At 45.0% G+C, this 16,941-nt stretch overlaps 1 protein-coding gene across 1 annotated transcript in view; it reads left to right on the forward strand.

The window, feature by feature from the left end:
- The window catches only part of tmem237a (transmembrane protein 237a), a gene marked incomplete at both ends in the record, with an annotated part of 29,474 nt that extends 13,061 nt beyond the window's left edge, over positions 1 to 16,413 (forward strand). Inside the window, 8 exons of the mRNA XM_084161069.1 lie at positions 12,547 to 12,643; positions 13,133 to 13,287; positions 13,628 to 13,742; positions 14,183 to 14,374; positions 14,601 to 14,674; positions 14,825 to 14,912; positions 16,027 to 16,148; positions 16,343 to 16,413. Of these exons, the coding sequence (XP_084017195.1) occupies positions 12,547 to 12,643; positions 13,133 to 13,287; positions 13,628 to 13,742; positions 14,183 to 14,374; positions 14,601 to 14,674; positions 14,825 to 14,912; positions 16,027 to 16,148; positions 16,343 to 16,413 (914 nt within the window). The remainder of the gene's footprint in view (positions 1 to 12,546; positions 12,644 to 13,132; positions 13,288 to 13,627; positions 13,743 to 14,182; positions 14,375 to 14,600; positions 14,675 to 14,824; positions 14,913 to 16,026; positions 16,149 to 16,342) is intronic.
- Between the last annotated feature and the right edge of the window lie 528 nt (positions 16,414 to 16,941).

The raw sequence follows: 16,941 nt of genomic DNA on the forward strand, positions 1-16,941 counted from the left end.
CCTAGGTACCCTGTTACCATAGATACTGTTACCCTAGGTACGGTTACCCCAGGTACGGTTACCATATGTACAGTTACACAAAGTACTGTTACCCTAGGTACTGTTACCAATGTCAAGCCCTGCATGTTTTTTTCAAGTCTCATGGAAGGTAGGCCTACATTGAATACCACACATTGGCTGCTACTGTAGGCTGAACGATAGAACAGCTGTTTTCATGTAAAGATGTTATGGGATGTGTTTTTCTCCATTGTTTTTGATGGTAGGCCACTCTGGTAGACCTACAGTGGCTTGCAAAAGTATTCACCCCTCTTGGCATTTTTCCTATTTTGTTGCCTTACAACCTGGAATTAAAATTGATTTTCGGGGGGGTTTGTATCATTTGATTTACACAACATGCCCACCACTTTAAAGACGCAAAATATGTTTTATTGTGAAACAAACAAGAAATAAGACAAAAAAACAGAAGACTTGAGCGTCCAAAGTCAATACTTTGTAGAGCCACCTTTAGCAGCAATTACAGCTGCAAGTCTCTTGGGGTATGTCTCTATAAGCTTGGCACATCTAGCCACTGGAGATTTTGCCCATTCTTCAAGGCAAAACTGCTCCAGCTCCTTCAAGTTGGATGGGTTCCGCTGGTGTACAGCAATCTTTAAGTCATACCACAGATTCTCAATTGGATTGAGGTCTGGGCTTTGACTAGGCCATTCCAAGACATTTAAATGTTTCCCCTTAAACCACTCAAGTGTTGCTTAGCAGTATGCTTGGGGTCATTGTCATGCTGGAAGGTGAACCTCCCAGTCTCAAATCTCTGGAAGACTGAAACAGGTTTCCCTCAAGAAATTCCCTGTATTTAGCGGCATCTATCATTCCTTCCATTCTGACTAGTTTCCCAGTCCCTGCCGGTGTTCTCGGGGTGATGAGAGGTGTTGGGATTGCGCCAGACATAGCGTTTTCCTGGATGGCCAAAAAGCTCAATTTTAGTCTCATCTGACCAGAGTGCCTTTTTCCATATGTTTGGGGAGTCTCCCACATGCCTTTTGGCGAACACCAAATGTGTTTGCTTATTTTTTTCTTTAAGCAATGTCTTTTTTCTGGCCACTCTTACGTAAAGTCCAGGTCTGTGGAGTGTACGGCTGAAAGTGGTCCTGCCTTACACAGGAAGCGGCACAGGTCCTAATCCAGGCACTTGTCATCTCCCGTCTGGATTACTGCAACTCGCTGTTGGCTGGGCTCCCTGCCTGTGCCATTAAACCCCTACAACTCATCCAGAACGCCGCAGCCCGTCTGGTGTTCAAGCTTCCCAAGTTCTCTCACGTCACCCTGCTCCTCCGCACACTCCACTGGCTTCCAGTTGAAGCTCGCATCCGCTACAAGACCATGGTGCTTGCCTACGGAGCTGTGAGGGGAACGGCACCTCCGTACCTTCAGGCTCTGATCAGTCCCTACACCCAAACAAGGGCATTGCGTTCATCCACCTCTGGCCTGCTGGCCCCCCTACCTCTGCGGAAGCACAGTTCCCGCTCAGCCCAGTCAAAACTGTTCGCTGCTCTGGCACCCCAATGGTGGAACAAGCTCCCTCACGACGCCAGGACAGCGGAGTCACTCTCCACCTTCCGGAGACACTTGAAACCCCACCTCTTTAAGGAATACCTGGGATAGGATAAAGTAATCCTTCTACCCCACCTTACCCCACACCCCAAAAAAATAAATAAATATGTAAAGTGGTTGTCCCACTGGCTATCATAAGGTGAATGCACCAATTTGTAAGTCGCTCTGGATAAGAGCGTCTGCTAAATGACGTAAATGTAAATGTCAATGGACAGATACTCCAATCTCCGCTGTGGAGCTTTGCAGCTCCTTCAGGGTTATCTTTGGTCTCTTTGTTGCCTCTGATTAATGCCCTCCTTGCCTGGTCCGTGAGTTTTGGTGGGCGGCCCTCTCTTGGCAGGTTTGTTGTGGTGCCATATTCTTTCAATTTTTTAATAATGGATTTAATGGTGCTCCGTGGGATGTTCAAAGTTTCTGATATTTTTTTATAACCCAACCCTGATCTGTATTTATAATAATAATGGAGCTGTGAGGGGAACGGCACCTCCGTACCTTCAGGCTCTGATCAGTCCCTACACCCAAACGAGGGCATTGCGTTCATCCACCTCTGGCCTCCTGGCCCCCCTACCTCTGCGGGAGGTAGGGGGGCCAGCAGGCCAGAGGTGGATGAACGCAATGCCCTCGTTTGGGTGTAGGGACTGATCAGAGCCTGAAGGTACGGAGGTGCCGTTCCCCTCACAGCTCCATTATTTCTCCACAACTTTGTCCCTGACCTGTTTGGACAGCTCCTTGGTCTTCATGGTGCCGCTTGCTTGGTGGTGCCCCTTGCTTAGTGGTGTTGCAGACTCTGGGGCCTTTCAGAACAGGTGTATATACAGTGGGGAGAACAAGTATTTGATACACTGCCGATTTTGCAGGTTTTCCTACTTACAAAGCATGTAGAGGTCTGTAATTTTTATCATAGGTACACTTCAACTGTGAGAGACGGAATCTAAAACAAAAATCCAGAAAATCACATTGTATGATTTTTAAGTAATTAATTTGCATTTTATTGCATGATACTGAGATCATGTGACATTTGGATTGCACACAGGTGGACTTTATTTAACTAATTATGTGACTTCTGAAGGTAATTGGTTGCATCAGATCTTATTTAGGGGCTTCATAGCAAAGGGGGTGAATACATATGCATGCACCACTTTTCCGTTATTTATTTTTTAGAATTTAATTTCACTTCACCAACTTGGACTATTTTGTGTATGTCCATTACATGAAATCCAAATAAAAATCCATTTAAATTACAGGTTGTAATGCAACAAAATAGGAAAAACGCCAAGGGGGATGAATACTTTTGCAAGGCACTGTACATTATGATCAAATAGCCACAGCAGCCTACTTGGCCACTGTTAAAACTGTAACTTAAAGTGGGTACAGCCTCAGTGGCACATTTTTATTTGAGGGAACATTGCCTGTGTGTATTTTCATTAGTCATCATGTATCTTACTTATCCAACACAACTATCACACGCTCACAGCATCCAGAGCCTATTTTGAGAAGGATTTCTCCCGCAGCTCTCAGCTGGAGTAAAACATCTGCTTTTATAAGACCATTCATTGCGCAACAATTCTAAATGCAATGGCGTGTTAAAAACAGTTTTGGTGCACAATTAAAACGAGCTACTATTTTTATTTCTCAACTGTTAATTAAAGCACGCCTCCCCATTCACAATTCAGGCAACAGGCTATCGGCGAGTCACTCACCACTTTAAAATGTGAGCTGGAGGCAGTATTTTGAAAACATACTTAATTATTTGAAACCTGAATGTTTTATTTAATATGAGGCATGTCTTACCTTATTTCAAAGTAGCCTATAGGCCAAATCTAACCAGGGAAATGTGGAGGCAATTTTTTAATAAAAACTTCATAGGCGGTGCATCAGTTTCAAGTTTGGGGAAGCTTACAATTTATCCTACCAGTTCTACCGTTTTGCCAGTTATGATTTTCATATGCACATTTTCGTGGAACAGTTTTATTTCAATAATAACGTTTTAGTTTCTCAAAATCATTGTCATGTGGTTAATCATAAAAATTCGAATTAAAATGATAAACATCTCAAAGTTAAAAGTCAACTAATGCGAGATCACCAGCCTCTGCCATATGGACACATGGATACACCATGTTCCAATGGCAGCTAAAGAAATGAGCACATAGAACTCATAGCCTATCAAATCAAATCAAATGTTGTTACATGTGCCGAATACAACAGGTGTAGACCTTAGCATGAAATGCTTACTGACAAACCCTTAACCAACAATGCAGAGTTAAGAAAATATTTACTAAATAAAGTAAAAAAAACACAAGTAACACAATAAAATAACAATAGCGAGGCTATATACAGGGGGTACCGGTACCGAGTCAATGTCCGGGGGCACAGGTTAGTTGAGGTAATTGAGGTAATATGTACATGAGCTCAGTTGGGTTGTGGGTTCGTTTGGAGTCGCTCTGGATAAGAGTGTCTGCTAAATGACAAAAATGTAAATGTAAAAATTGGTAAAGTGACTGTGCATAGCAGCAGCAGTGTAAAAAATGCAAATAGTCCAGGTGGTCATTTGATGAATTGTTCAACAGTCTTATGGCTTGGGGGTAGAAGCTGTTAAGGAGCCTTTTGGACCTAGACTTGGCGCTCCGGTACCGCTTGCCATGCGGTAGCAGAGAGAAGGTGGCTGGAGTCTTTGACTATTTTTTGGGCCTTCCTCTGACACCACCTAGTATAGAGGTCCTGGATGGCAGGAAGCTTGGCCCCAGTGATGTACTGGGCCATATGTACTACCCTCTGTAGCGCTTACGGTCGGATGCCGAGCAGTTTCCATACCAGGCTGGGATGCAACCGGTCAGGATGCTCTCGATGGTGCAGCTGTAGAACTTTTTGAGAATCTGGGGACCCATGCCTAATATTTTCTGTCTCCTGAGGGGGAATAGTTGTTGTCGTGCCCTCTTCACGACTGTCTTGGTGTGTTTGGCCAATGCAGCAGTAGGCCTATAACTAGCTCTTTCACACCGAAGATTGGTGATTATCGAGAGGGAGATTGTTGGAAATATTTTTCTAATAGCTTTCTGTAAAGAACTATAGTTTTAATATATTTTCATTCGCAATGGATGTACAAAATACACTTTCTTACTTTTCTGCGCAGCAGGCCAGGTACTTCTGTGCATGCTCAGACATGCATGCTCCCTCAACATTATCAGGACAGAGAAACCAGACACATGCTCATTGCTCACATGGAACACTCCAAACAAAAGACAATGAAAAAATGGACAAAACTCGTAACTTATGGTTATGAAATGAACCAAAACTTGTTTCTCACAAGCGTAAACTTGTTTTCTCACGTTTCCACTCTGAGAATGAGAATGTTAAATTACTGTAATTAATACATGCATTAACAGAAATGTATGTAACCAAATGACAGGGATTAACGGTACATTTACTACTGGTGACATATGTAATGGGGAATTGATCAAAATACAAAATCAAAGGGCAAACAATTCACACAACAAAACAATGATTATCTGGAGACAGCTGAGCCATTCTGGAGAGAGACTCTCCTATATCTTCACCACACACCCCTCCCCTTCTTCCTGTCTCAACATTTTAAATTATACTCAAGACACGTTATCTTCACACATATTTTAGATGCTTTTCACTGACAGCTGCAACTCAATAATCAGCTAGGCTTATTGCCATGCGCGCTGCCCATATTGCGGACTTCTCAAATAAGCAGAGGCCTACGAGCTTGTGATTTGAAACAATCCACAGCCAAAAAAATTAAGAAGTTAATGATTCTCGATTCCTCTTTTATTTTTTACTTTTTTATTTAACCTTTATTTAACCAGGTAAGCCAGTTGAGAACAAGTTCTCATTTACAACTGCGACCTGGCCAAGATAAAGCAAAGCAGTGTGATAAAAACAACAACACAGAGTTACATATGGGGTAAACAAAATTTACAGTCAATAAAAAAATCAAATTTGTAAGTCGCTCTGGATAAGAGCGTCTGCTAAATGACGTAAATGTAAACAATAGAAAATCTATACAGTGAGGGGGAAAAAGTATTTGATCCCCTGCTGATTTTGTACGTTTGCCCACTGACAAAGAAATTATCAGTCTATAACAGGGGTGTCAAACTCATTTTAGCTCAGGGGCCACATGGAGGAAAATCTATTCCCAAGTGGGCCGGACCGGAAAAATCATGGTATATATAACTTAAAAACAACAACTTCAGATTGTTTTCTTTGTTTTAATACGATCAACATACAACATAAAGCTGGAGCCTGAGGACAGTGTGTCCAAAATAGTACAAGCACAACATCACTATTAATCATAAAACACGTCAAGTTTATTTGAAAATTCTAAAGAAAAAGAACACAAACACACAATGCCTCAGTGATTAACAGAACTGTTTCACAGATCACAGAACTATATCAGGGTGTCATTTCTCAGGCAGAAATGTAGATACAAATAATGAAATCCTGTTCCCCAAACAAGTGCAAGAACCACAGAGTCAAGAATAGGTTAAATATACAAATAAAATAAAATCAATTAAAAACAATAGCACATCAACATAAAAACATATAAACATAAAGCTGGAGCCTGAGGACAGTGTCCAAAAGCACAACATCACTATTAATCATAAAACACCTCAAGTTATTTGAAAGTTCTGAGGACAAAGAACACACAAACACACAATGCCTCAGTGATTCACAGAAGTATATCACAGATCACAGAACTATATCAGGGTGTCATTTCTCAGGCAGAAATGTAGATAAAAATAATGAAATCCTGTTCCCCAAACAAGTGCAAGAACCACAGAGTCAAGAATAGGTTAAATATACAAATAAAATAAAATCAATTAAAAACAATAGCACATCAACATAAAAACATATAAACATAAATCTGAAAGCGTTGCTCAAACTCCCGTAACAGTCCCGTTATTTTATCTTTGAACCGCTTCATGTCTGCCACATGTTGGGTCGCGCACACATTTGTCAGACAGGGGAAGTGAGCTGCATCACCACCGGCAAGTTGCGTCTCCCACAATGACAGCTTCAACTTGAAAGAACGTATGCTGTCATAATACTGCGTGACAACTTTGTTGCGCCCTTGCAGCTGTTTGTTCAAGTTATTCAGGTGCTCTGTAACATCCACCATAAATGCAAGGTCCTGCATCCATTCTGCGGAATGAAATTCTAACACTGGTTTGCCCTTTTCTTCCATGAACTGTTCAATTTCTTCTCGTAAATCAAAGAAACGCCTCAGCACAGCACCTCGGCTTAACCATCTTACCTCAGTGTGGTATGGCAGGCCATATATGTGGTCTTTCTCTCTGAGAAGGCTGTCAAACTGACGGTGATTCAGGCGTCCTCCATTTGCAGATTGCACTTTCTCTCTGAACTTTGTCACAACGCCTGCTTTTTTCCCGATCATTGAGGGCGCACCATCTGTAGCCAGGCTGACAGCGCGGGACCAGTCCACTCCGACCCTTTCCAGCGCGCCGACGAGTGCGGTAAAATATCAGCTGCTGTCGTTGTATCTGTCATCGGCACCAACTCCACGAACTCCTCGGTGACGGTCAATGTGTCATCAACTCCGCGGATGAAAATGGCCAGTTGTGCAACATCTGTAATGTCCGTGCTTTCATCAATTGCAACCGAAAACGCAATAAATGACTTTACTTTTTGCTTCAACTGGCTGTCCAAATCCACTGAAAGATCGGAAATCCTGTCTGCAACTGTGTTTCTTGTCAGGCTGATATTTGCAAAAGCCTGCCGCTTTTCAGGGCACACAATCTCCGCTGCCTTCATCATGCATGTTTTTACAAATTCACCCTCACTAAATGGTTTTGAAGCCACTGCGATTTCATTAGCAATGAGGTAGCTAGCTTTCACTGCAGCGTCACTGATGTCTCGGCTGTGAGTAAACACAGACTGCTGTTTCTTCAGACCCGCCAACAGTTCATTCACCTTCTCTCATCTCCGCTGTCCTTGAAAGTTGTCATATTTGTCGGCATGAAGACTCACATAGTGGCGACGAAGGTTATATTCTTTCAGCACTGCAACATGCTGTGAACACACCAAACATACAGCTTTCCCATTCACTTCCGTGAATAAATAGGATGACCATTTTTCTTGGAACACTCTGCACTCTGCGTCCACTTTTCTATTTTTTGACAGAGATATATTGGGGCAATGAGGGTGCCAAAGCACATAATGTTAAAAGTAGAAGCCGTAATAAATATCGCGGGCAAAACAAAGTAGCTCATTGGCTGCACGTGCTTGACCTACTTGCTCTGCCCCGGTATAAACAGTTGCTTGCTTAACACAATTGCTATTGCGCCATCCAGTGGACGCAATTGGAACAGCAGTTTATTTTATTGAAAAATTGCAGCGCAATTTTATACTTTACAAAAAAAACAAATTATTATTATTATTTTTTTAAACATCTCGCGGGCCGGATTAAACCCGTTTGCGGGCCTGATCCGGCCCGCGGGCCGGACGTTTGACACCCCTGGTCTATAATTTGAATGGTAGGTTTATTTGAACAGTGAGAGACAGAATAACAACAACAAAAATCCAGAAAAACGCATGTCAAAAATGTTATAAATTGATTTGCATTTTAATGAGGGAAATAAGTATTTGAACCCCTCTCAATCAGAAAGATTTCTGGCTCACCAGGTGTCTTTTACACAGGTAACGAGCTGAGATTAGGAGCACACTCTTAAAGGGAGTGCTCCTAATCTCAGCTTGTTACCTGTATAAAATACATCTGTCCACAGAAGCAATCAATCAATCAGATTCCAAACTCTCCACCATGGCCAAGACCAAGGATGTCAGGGACAAGATTGTAGACCTACACAAGGCTGGAATGGGCTACAAGACCATCACCAAGCAGCTTGGTGAGAAGGTGACAACACAAAATAACTGTCAATCTCCCTCGGCCTGGGGCTCCATGCAAGATCTCACCCCGTGGAGTTGCAATGATCATGAGAACAGTGAGGAATCAGCCCAGAACTACACGGGAGGATCTTGTCAATGATCTCAAGGCAGCTGGGACCATAGTCACCAAGAAAACAATTGGTAACATACTACGCCGTGAAGGACTGAAATCCTGCAGCGCCTGCAAGGTCCCCCTGCTCAAGAAAGCACATATACAGGCCCGTCTGAAGTTTGCCAATGAACATCTGAATGATTTAGAGGAGAACTGGGTGAAAGTGTTGTGGTCAGATGAGACCAAAATGGAGCTCTTTGGCATCAACTCAACTCGCCGTGTTTGGAGGAGGAGGAATGCTGCCTATGACCCCAAGAACACCATCCCCACCGTCAAACATGGAGGTGGAAACATTATGCTTTGGGGGTGTTTTTCTGCTAAGGGGACAGGACAACTTCACCTCGAGTTGCCAAACGTCAGGCTCGAAACCTTAATGACTTGGAGAAGATCTGCAAAGAGGAGTGGGACAAAATCCCTCCTGAAATGTGTGCAAACCTGGTGGCCAACTACAAGAAATGTCTGACCTCTGTGATTGCCAACAAGGGTTTTGCCACCAAGTACTAAGTCATGTTTTGCAGAGGGGTCAAATACTTATTTCCCTCATTAAAATGCAAATCAATTTATAACATTTTTGACATGCGTTTTTCTGGATTTTTTTAAATATTCTGTCTCTCACTGTTCAAATAAACCTACCATTAAAATTATAGACTGATCATGTCTTTGTCAGTGGGCAAAGGTCCTCTGTAGCTCAGCTGGTAGAGCACGGCGCTTGTAACGCTAAGGTAGTGGGTTCGATCCCCGGGACCACCCATACACAAAAAAATAAAATGTATGCACGCATGACTGTAAGTTGCTTTGGATAAAAGCGTCTGCTAAATGGCATATTTTAATTTAATTTTTAGTTGGTGAACCAGGCAAGGCAGTCATTTGAGAAACCAAGGCTATTTAGTCTGCCAATAAGAATGCGGTGATTGACAGAGTCGAAAGCCTTGGCCAGGTCGATGAAGACGGCTGCACAGTACTGTCTTTTATCGATCGCGGTTATAATATCGTTTAGGACCTTGAGCGTGGCTGAGGTGCACCCATGACCAGCTTGGAAACCAGATTGCATAGCGGAGAAGGTACGGTGGGATTCGAAATGGTCGGTGATCTGTTTGTTAACTTGGCTTTCAAATACTATCGAAAGGCAGGGCAGGATGGATATAGGTCTGTAACGGTGTTGATCTAGAGTGTCACCCCCTTTGAAGAGGTGGATGACTGCGACAGCTTTCCAATCTCTGGGGATCTCAGACGATACGAACGAGAGGTTGAACAGGCTGGTAATAGGGGTTGCGACAATTTCGGCGGCTAATTTTAGAAAGAAAGGATCCAGATTGTCTAGCCCAGCTGATTTGTAGGGGTCCAGATTTTTCAGAACATCAGCTGTCTGAATTTGTGTAAAGGAGAAGCGGGTGGAGGGGGCATGGGCAAGTTGCAGGAGGGTGCAGAGCTGGTGGCCGGGGTAGTGGTAGCCAGGTGGAAAGCATAGCCAGCCGTAGCAAAATGCTTGTTGAAATTCTCGATTATCGTAGATTTATCGGTGGTGACAGTGTTTCCTAGCCTCAGTGCAGTGGGCAGTTGGGAGGAGGTGCTCTTATTCTCCATGGACTTTAGTGTCCCAAACTTTTTGGAGTTAGCTACAGGATGCAAATTTCTTTTTGATAAAGCTAGCCTTTGCTTTCCTAACTGTTTGTGTAAATTGGTTCCTGACTTCCCTGAAAAGTTGCATATCGCGGGGGGCTGTTCGATGCTAATGCAGTACGCCACAGTGGCAGTGTCATGCTTTCTGGTATAGACAGGGGTTATTTTATTTATTTCTTATAGACAGGGGTTATTTTATTTATTTATTATAGACAGGGGTAATTATATCATTTTGGCCAAACCCTCCCCTAACCCGGAAGACGCTGCCAAACCCTCCCCTAACCCGGAAGACACTGCCAAACCCTCCCCTAACCTGGACAACGCTGCCAAACCCTCCCCTAACCCGGACAACGCTGGTAAACCCTCCCCTAACCCGGACAACGCTGCCAAACCCTCCCCTAACCTGGAAGATGCTGCCAAACCCTCCCCTAACCCGGAAGACGCTGCCAAACCCTCCCCTAACCCGGAAGATGCTGCCAAACCCTCCCCTAACCCGGAAGACGTTGCCAAACCCTCCCCTAACCCGGAAGACGTTGCCAAACCCTCCCCTAACCTGGACAACGCTGCCAAACCCTCCCCTAACCTGGACAACGCTGCCAAACCCTCCCCTAACCTGGACAACGCTGCCAAACCCTCCCCTAACCCGGAAGACGCTGCCAAACCCTCCCCTAACCTGGAAGACGCTGCCAAACCCTCCCCTAACCTGGAAGACGCTGCCAAACCCTCCCCTAACCTGGAAGAAGTCTGAGGCAATTGTGCACTGCCCTATCATTTCTTTCCTATTGGATCCAGCACTATGCCATTTATCTTCTGTTCTATTGGTTTTCATATCAACTTTATTTCGTTGTCCAGAAGCCAAAGGCACAATCCTAGTCATATTAGCAACCCATCCTAGTTGTTGCTATTAGATTCCCCCTCTTTCTAAGTTTCTAACAGAGATTGTCAGCTCTGTCACATGTGGAACCACTATCAGGTGCGCTGTTTAGAGCATTGTATTATTCCCTGTTTCTCAAATGCGAATTGCTTTTTTGGCAAATGTTTGAAGATTACGTTTTATTGTCTGCTTCAGTACATGAGTTGCATGTTCTGTTAAGATGTGTTACCATAATCTAGATGTGATTTCTGTCATTCTGAGCTCCGTGGGTGGACGCCCCGATCAGGTTACGCACACAATGCATATGGGTCCAGTACATTTCTCAAATGGCTGGTAAATTAATTAATCTTCCTGGTGATGTTTCCCTACTTTGTGGGCTGGTTTTTCCCTACTTTGTGAGCTGGTTTTCCCTACTTTGTGGGCTGGTTTTCTCTACTTTGTGGGCTGGTTTTCCCTACTTTGTGGGCTGGTTTTCCCTACTTTGTGGGCTGGTTTTTCCCTACTTTGTGGGCTGGTTTTCCCTACTTTGTGGGCTGGTTTTCCCTACTTTGTGGGCTGGTTTTCCCTACTTTGTGGGCTGGTTTTCCCTACTTTGTGGGCTGGTTTTCCCTACTTTGTGGGCTGGTTTTCCCTACTTTGTGGGCAGGTTTTCCCAACTTTGTGGGCTGGTTTTCCCTACTTTGTGGGCTGGTTTTCCCTACTTTGTGGGCTGGTTTTCCAGGCACAGATGAAGCTCTCCATTGAGAATCCATTTTAATCCTGGGCCAGGCTTAAAGTGATGTTGTTAATAATAATAATAATAATAATATAATAAGCCATTTAGCAGACGCTTTTATCCAAAGCGACTTACAGTCATGTGCGCATACATTTTTACGTATGGGTGGTCCCGGGGATCGAACCCACTACCCTGGCATTACAAGCGCCGTGCTTTACCAATTGAGCTACAGAGGACCACAATGTTCTAGAGCTTCTGTATAATTTCAGCCAGTAGTTTTGAAAGTAGTGCTCACAAGCCAAAATGAGTCCCTGAAAATTGTGCACTACATCATCAATATGAATAATCAATAATTTATTCATACAATGTGTTAGGAATTTGTAAGCGCTTAAGACCCCGGACTGCATCTTTAATCTGTGTCTCAGAAAACGGTCCCTATATGTCTAAGGCTTTTATCTATCCAACTACAGCCAGCACAAAGAGTCTAGACTGTAATCAGCTGGTTGCCGCTGGACATAGTCGCTGGACATAGTCGCTGGACATAGTCGCTGGACATAGTCGCTGGACATAGTCGCTCATCGTTAGTTGGTCCTGATTTAACACAAAGAGTCTACTCGAATAGTAGTTGGCTGTACTTGGATAGATGCATAGAGAGCCTCATCTCCTTGTGTATTTGTGTTTCTATTTCAGACATGGAGGAGCCGGAGCTGGTGAACGGGGGTGGGGTGGAGCAGCACACGGACGGGGAGGAACAAGTTGTCACCCGGACAAAAACCAAGAGGAAGAAGTCAGTGCTGCAGTACCAGATCCTCCATAGTTTGGTACCAGATCTGTTTGGTACCAGATCCTCCATAGTTTGGTACCAGATCTGTTTGGTACCAGATCCTCCTTAGTTTGGTACCAGATCTGTTTGGTACCAGATCTGTTTGTGCTGTTTGCAAACCCATGTGGTCATTGTGACCATAGGAAAACAGCACAACCAGATCTGGTACCAAGGTAGACCCACCATATCTGTGGTGCTGTATGCATGGGGGGGGGGGGGGGGGGGCTCTGTAAAGCAACTGCTGCAGTCCATACGGGGATGAATCTAACATTCAGCATTCGAACTATGGTGGGGTTCCAGGACGCCTATATTGAATATGTGTTTCAGGAACCCCCCTTCAATATGACTTAATGATCTGTTGACAACACATCTGCAATGTAAGCAACCTGGAACGTCTCCATAATCTCGATCTTGACGCCTTACTAACTGCACCCGCCTTCTTTTCCACAACAGGAAGTCCAAGATTGACATGCATTACGCCAATGACCTGGGTGTGGAGGATGGTGACATCGTCAGTGGTCTGCACCATGCTATCCCCCAGCATTCCCTGTTCTCTACTCCTCTGGGCCACAGCCAGCCTGTCGGAAAAGTGTTTGTGGAGAGAAACAGTGAGTGTCCTCTCTCTCTCTTATCTTAACATAAGATCGGAGCGTACAACCAAATCTTGCTGCATCGGCAAAACAAACCCAAACAATGGTACAATGGCGCTGAAAACTCTCAAAAAAGTATTTAACTTCTTAAAGTAATCACTGGTCCTGGACTAATAAACTATTTCAATGGAGAGCTAACACCAATACTGACCTCATAACACCAATACTGACCTCAGAAAACCAATACTAGCTTCGTAGTCCAGGACTAGACTGAATCTGTGTCCGGGAAATTGGCCCTCCCCTTTTGAATTCAGACCCTGGTCAGGCGCTAACCAGTTTGTTGTCTGATTTCCTTCAGGGCGTTTCCAGCCAACTGACCCGCCCAAACACAGTGCACATCTGGAGGACTACATGGAGGCCACGCCCCTCTGGACAACCAGGGATGTAGCTATGAGAGTACACAGTGGATTCAGGTGAGTGACATGCCCCCTTGGCAGAGGCTTGGATGTGATTACTGCCCAGTGGCGCAGTGGTCTAAGGCACTGCATCGCAGTGCTAGCTGTGCCACTAGAGATCCTGGTTCGAATCCAGGCTCTGTCGTAGCCGGCCGCGACCGGGAGACCCATGGGGTGGCGCACAATTGGCCCAGTGTCGTCCAGGGTAGGGGAGGGAATGGCCGGCAGGGATGTTGCTCAGTTGGTAGAGCATGGCGTTTGCAACGCCAGGGTTGTGGGTTCGATTCCCATGGGGGGACAGTATGAAAAAAATAAAATAATAATAATAATGTATGCACTCATTTAACTGTAAGTCGCTCTGGATAAGAGCGTCTGCTAAATGACTAAAATGTAAAATGTACAAAAATTACTGACACTTTATCTAATTCTCTCGTGTGTCTGTGTCTGTTTCTCTCCAGAGTGATAGGTCTGTTCTCCCATGGCTTCCTGGCTGGCTATGCAGTGTGGAACACCGTGGTGGTGTATGTGTTAGCTGGGGAGCAGTTCACCACCCTCCCTAACCTGCTGCAGCAGTACCACTCCTTGGCCTACCCTGCCCAGTCTCTCCTCTACCTACTGCTGGCTATCAGCACGGTGTCCGCCTTCGACAGGTAAGGATGGCATGGATTATAGAGTTTAGAGACAGACTTTCTGTTTCTGTGAGCACTTCGATATAGAAACGTTGTCCTCTCGTGTCGGAGGTTGATCTAGTGGTCGACACAACCGCCTCTGGACTACACATGCCCTCCAACAGCGGGCGGTTTGAATCACAGTAGGACCGGTTTCTTCTTGTCGTCTACCTATCCGTCTGTCTCATGGCCATGCTCTGTGTCGCAGGGTGAACCTGGCTAAGGCCTCCATGGCTCTGAGAGGGTTCCTCACCCTGGACCCGGCTGCTCTGGCCTCCTTCTGTAAGTTCATCTTCTCACTAGTTTATAACAACATCCTATGATCTGTTGCCCCTTCTCTTAGTGACCCACGTACTAGGACAAAGACAAAACATTCTGTGAGATATGATGTACATAACAAAAAGTCTCCTTCCTTCCCTTGTGGTTTTCCAGTGTACTTTACAGCGCTCATCCTGTCTCTCAGTCAGCAAATGACCAGCGATCGCATCAACCTCTACCCCACTGCCAACGAGACCCTGTGGTGAGCACCGCACAGCTCCCTGGTCTAGGTCTAAAATGGCAACCTATTCCCTATATAGTACTGCGATCACTAGGGTCTATCAGTCATTTGTTGCGTTCCAAATGGCACCCTGTTCCCTACGTAGGGCACTAGTTTTGACCAGAGCCCAAAGGGAATAGGGATGCAGGTATTATTGTCTCTCAGACTGTTACTCTGACACATGGATGTAGACTGCTATTGGGTTACTAACACTGAAGCTTCAGAAAGCTATTCAGGACACCTACTGTGTTTTTCCTGATGACTCCCTTTCCCTTTGGAAATATGACAAAACATCAACAACAAGTGTAAAAAACACTGTTTATATAACAAAGAGCACAAGTTACAACAGAGACATTATTTAAAGCAGAACAGCTGAGTACAGTATAGTAGAATGGATACATACAACTGGACATGTGAACACAAGCCTCATCATAGGTCACCTGTTACGTCCCCTTCCTTCTGTAGCTAGGGCAGTCCTAATTACCTGGAGGAAACGGTCTGAGCCCCCCTCTCTCTCTCTCTCTCTCTCTCTCTCTCTCTCTCTCCCACCCTCTCTCTCTCTCTCTCTCTCCTCCACTCTCTCTCTCTCTCCCACTCTCTCTCTCTCTCTCTCTCCCCCACCCTCCCTCCCTCTCTCTCTCCCACCCTCTCTCTCCCACCCTCTCTCTCTCCCACCCTCTCTCTCTCTCTCTCTCTCTCTCTCTCTCCCACCCTCCCTCCCTCTCTCTCTCCCCCACCCTCCCTCCCTCTCTCTCTCCCACCCTCTCTCTCCCACCCTCTCTCTCTCCCACCCTCTCTCTCTCTCTCTCTCTCTCTCTCCCACCCTCTCTCTCTCTCTCTCTCTCTCTCTCGCTCTCTCTCTCTCTCGCTCTCTCTCTCTCTCTCTCTTTCTCTCTCTCTCCCCCTTCTCTCTCTCACTCTCCCCCTTCTCTCTCTCACTCTCCCCTTCTCTCTCTCTCTCTCTCTCCCCCTTCTCTCTCTCTCTCCCCACTCTCTCTCTCTCTCTCCCCCTTCTCTCTCTCTCTCTCTCCCCATTCTCTCTCTCTCTCTCCCCATTCTCTCTCTCTCTCTCTCCCCATTCTCTCTCTCCCTCCAGGCCCCCTGGCTCAGAGCACCAAATCCTCCAGCCCTGGATAGTGGTAAACCTGGTGATAGCCCTGTTAGTGGGTCTGGCCTGGGCCTTTGTCTCAACACGACCAGACATGGACTACACAGAGGGTGAGAGCTCTAAGGACTCAACTTAGTTATCATGTGAACTATCACTAACCACAATAACTAGTTCGTTATCATAATAACTATCACTAACTACAACTAACTGTCTTACAAATGTATAATGTCTATTCATAACTATCAACTAGTTAATTAACTATTCATTTAGTAACAATTATTCCCATGTCTTGTCTCGACATTAGAGTTTTTGATGGCGATGGAAGTTGAAGATCTCTACCCAAGACATGACGATAACCCAGACCTCTCAGCCTGAAACTCAGTCTGTCGTGTTCTGGTTGGTTCCACATCAGCTGTAAAGAAAATAAAGTGTGTTTTTTGTATTATGTGTACCATAAAATGATAGCAATTTCCATTCCACAATGTCATTTAAACATTAAAAAGTTGATAATAAAAATAACTGTTTCCGTTTACTGCTGACCTGGTGGGATCGTCTGATACTGCAGTGAAGTACAGTATGATCCCATGTTGAGTATCAAACTAGTGTAGTGGAGGGTATACCAGGTATTCTCCAGTGGTGTAGTGGAGGGTGTACCAGGTATTCTCCAGTGGTGTAGTGGAGGGTATACCAGGTATTCTCCAGTGGTGTAGTGGAGGGTGTACCATGTATTCTCCAGTGGTGTAGTGGAGTGTGTACCAGGTATTCTCCAGTGGTGTAGTGGAGGGTGTACCAGGTATTCTCCAGTGGTGTAGTGGAGGGTATACCAGGTATTCTCCAGTGGTGTAGTGGAGGGTATACCAGGTATTCTCCAGTGGTGTAGTGGAGGGTATACCAGGTATTCTC

The sequence above is a fragment of the Coregonus lavaretus genome (genome assembly GCF_964263955.1).
Source record: "Coregonus lavaretus genome assembly, chromosome: 5".
NCBI classification, from domain to species: Eukaryota; Metazoa; Chordata; class Actinopteri; order Salmoniformes; family Salmonidae; genus Coregonus; species Coregonus lavaretus.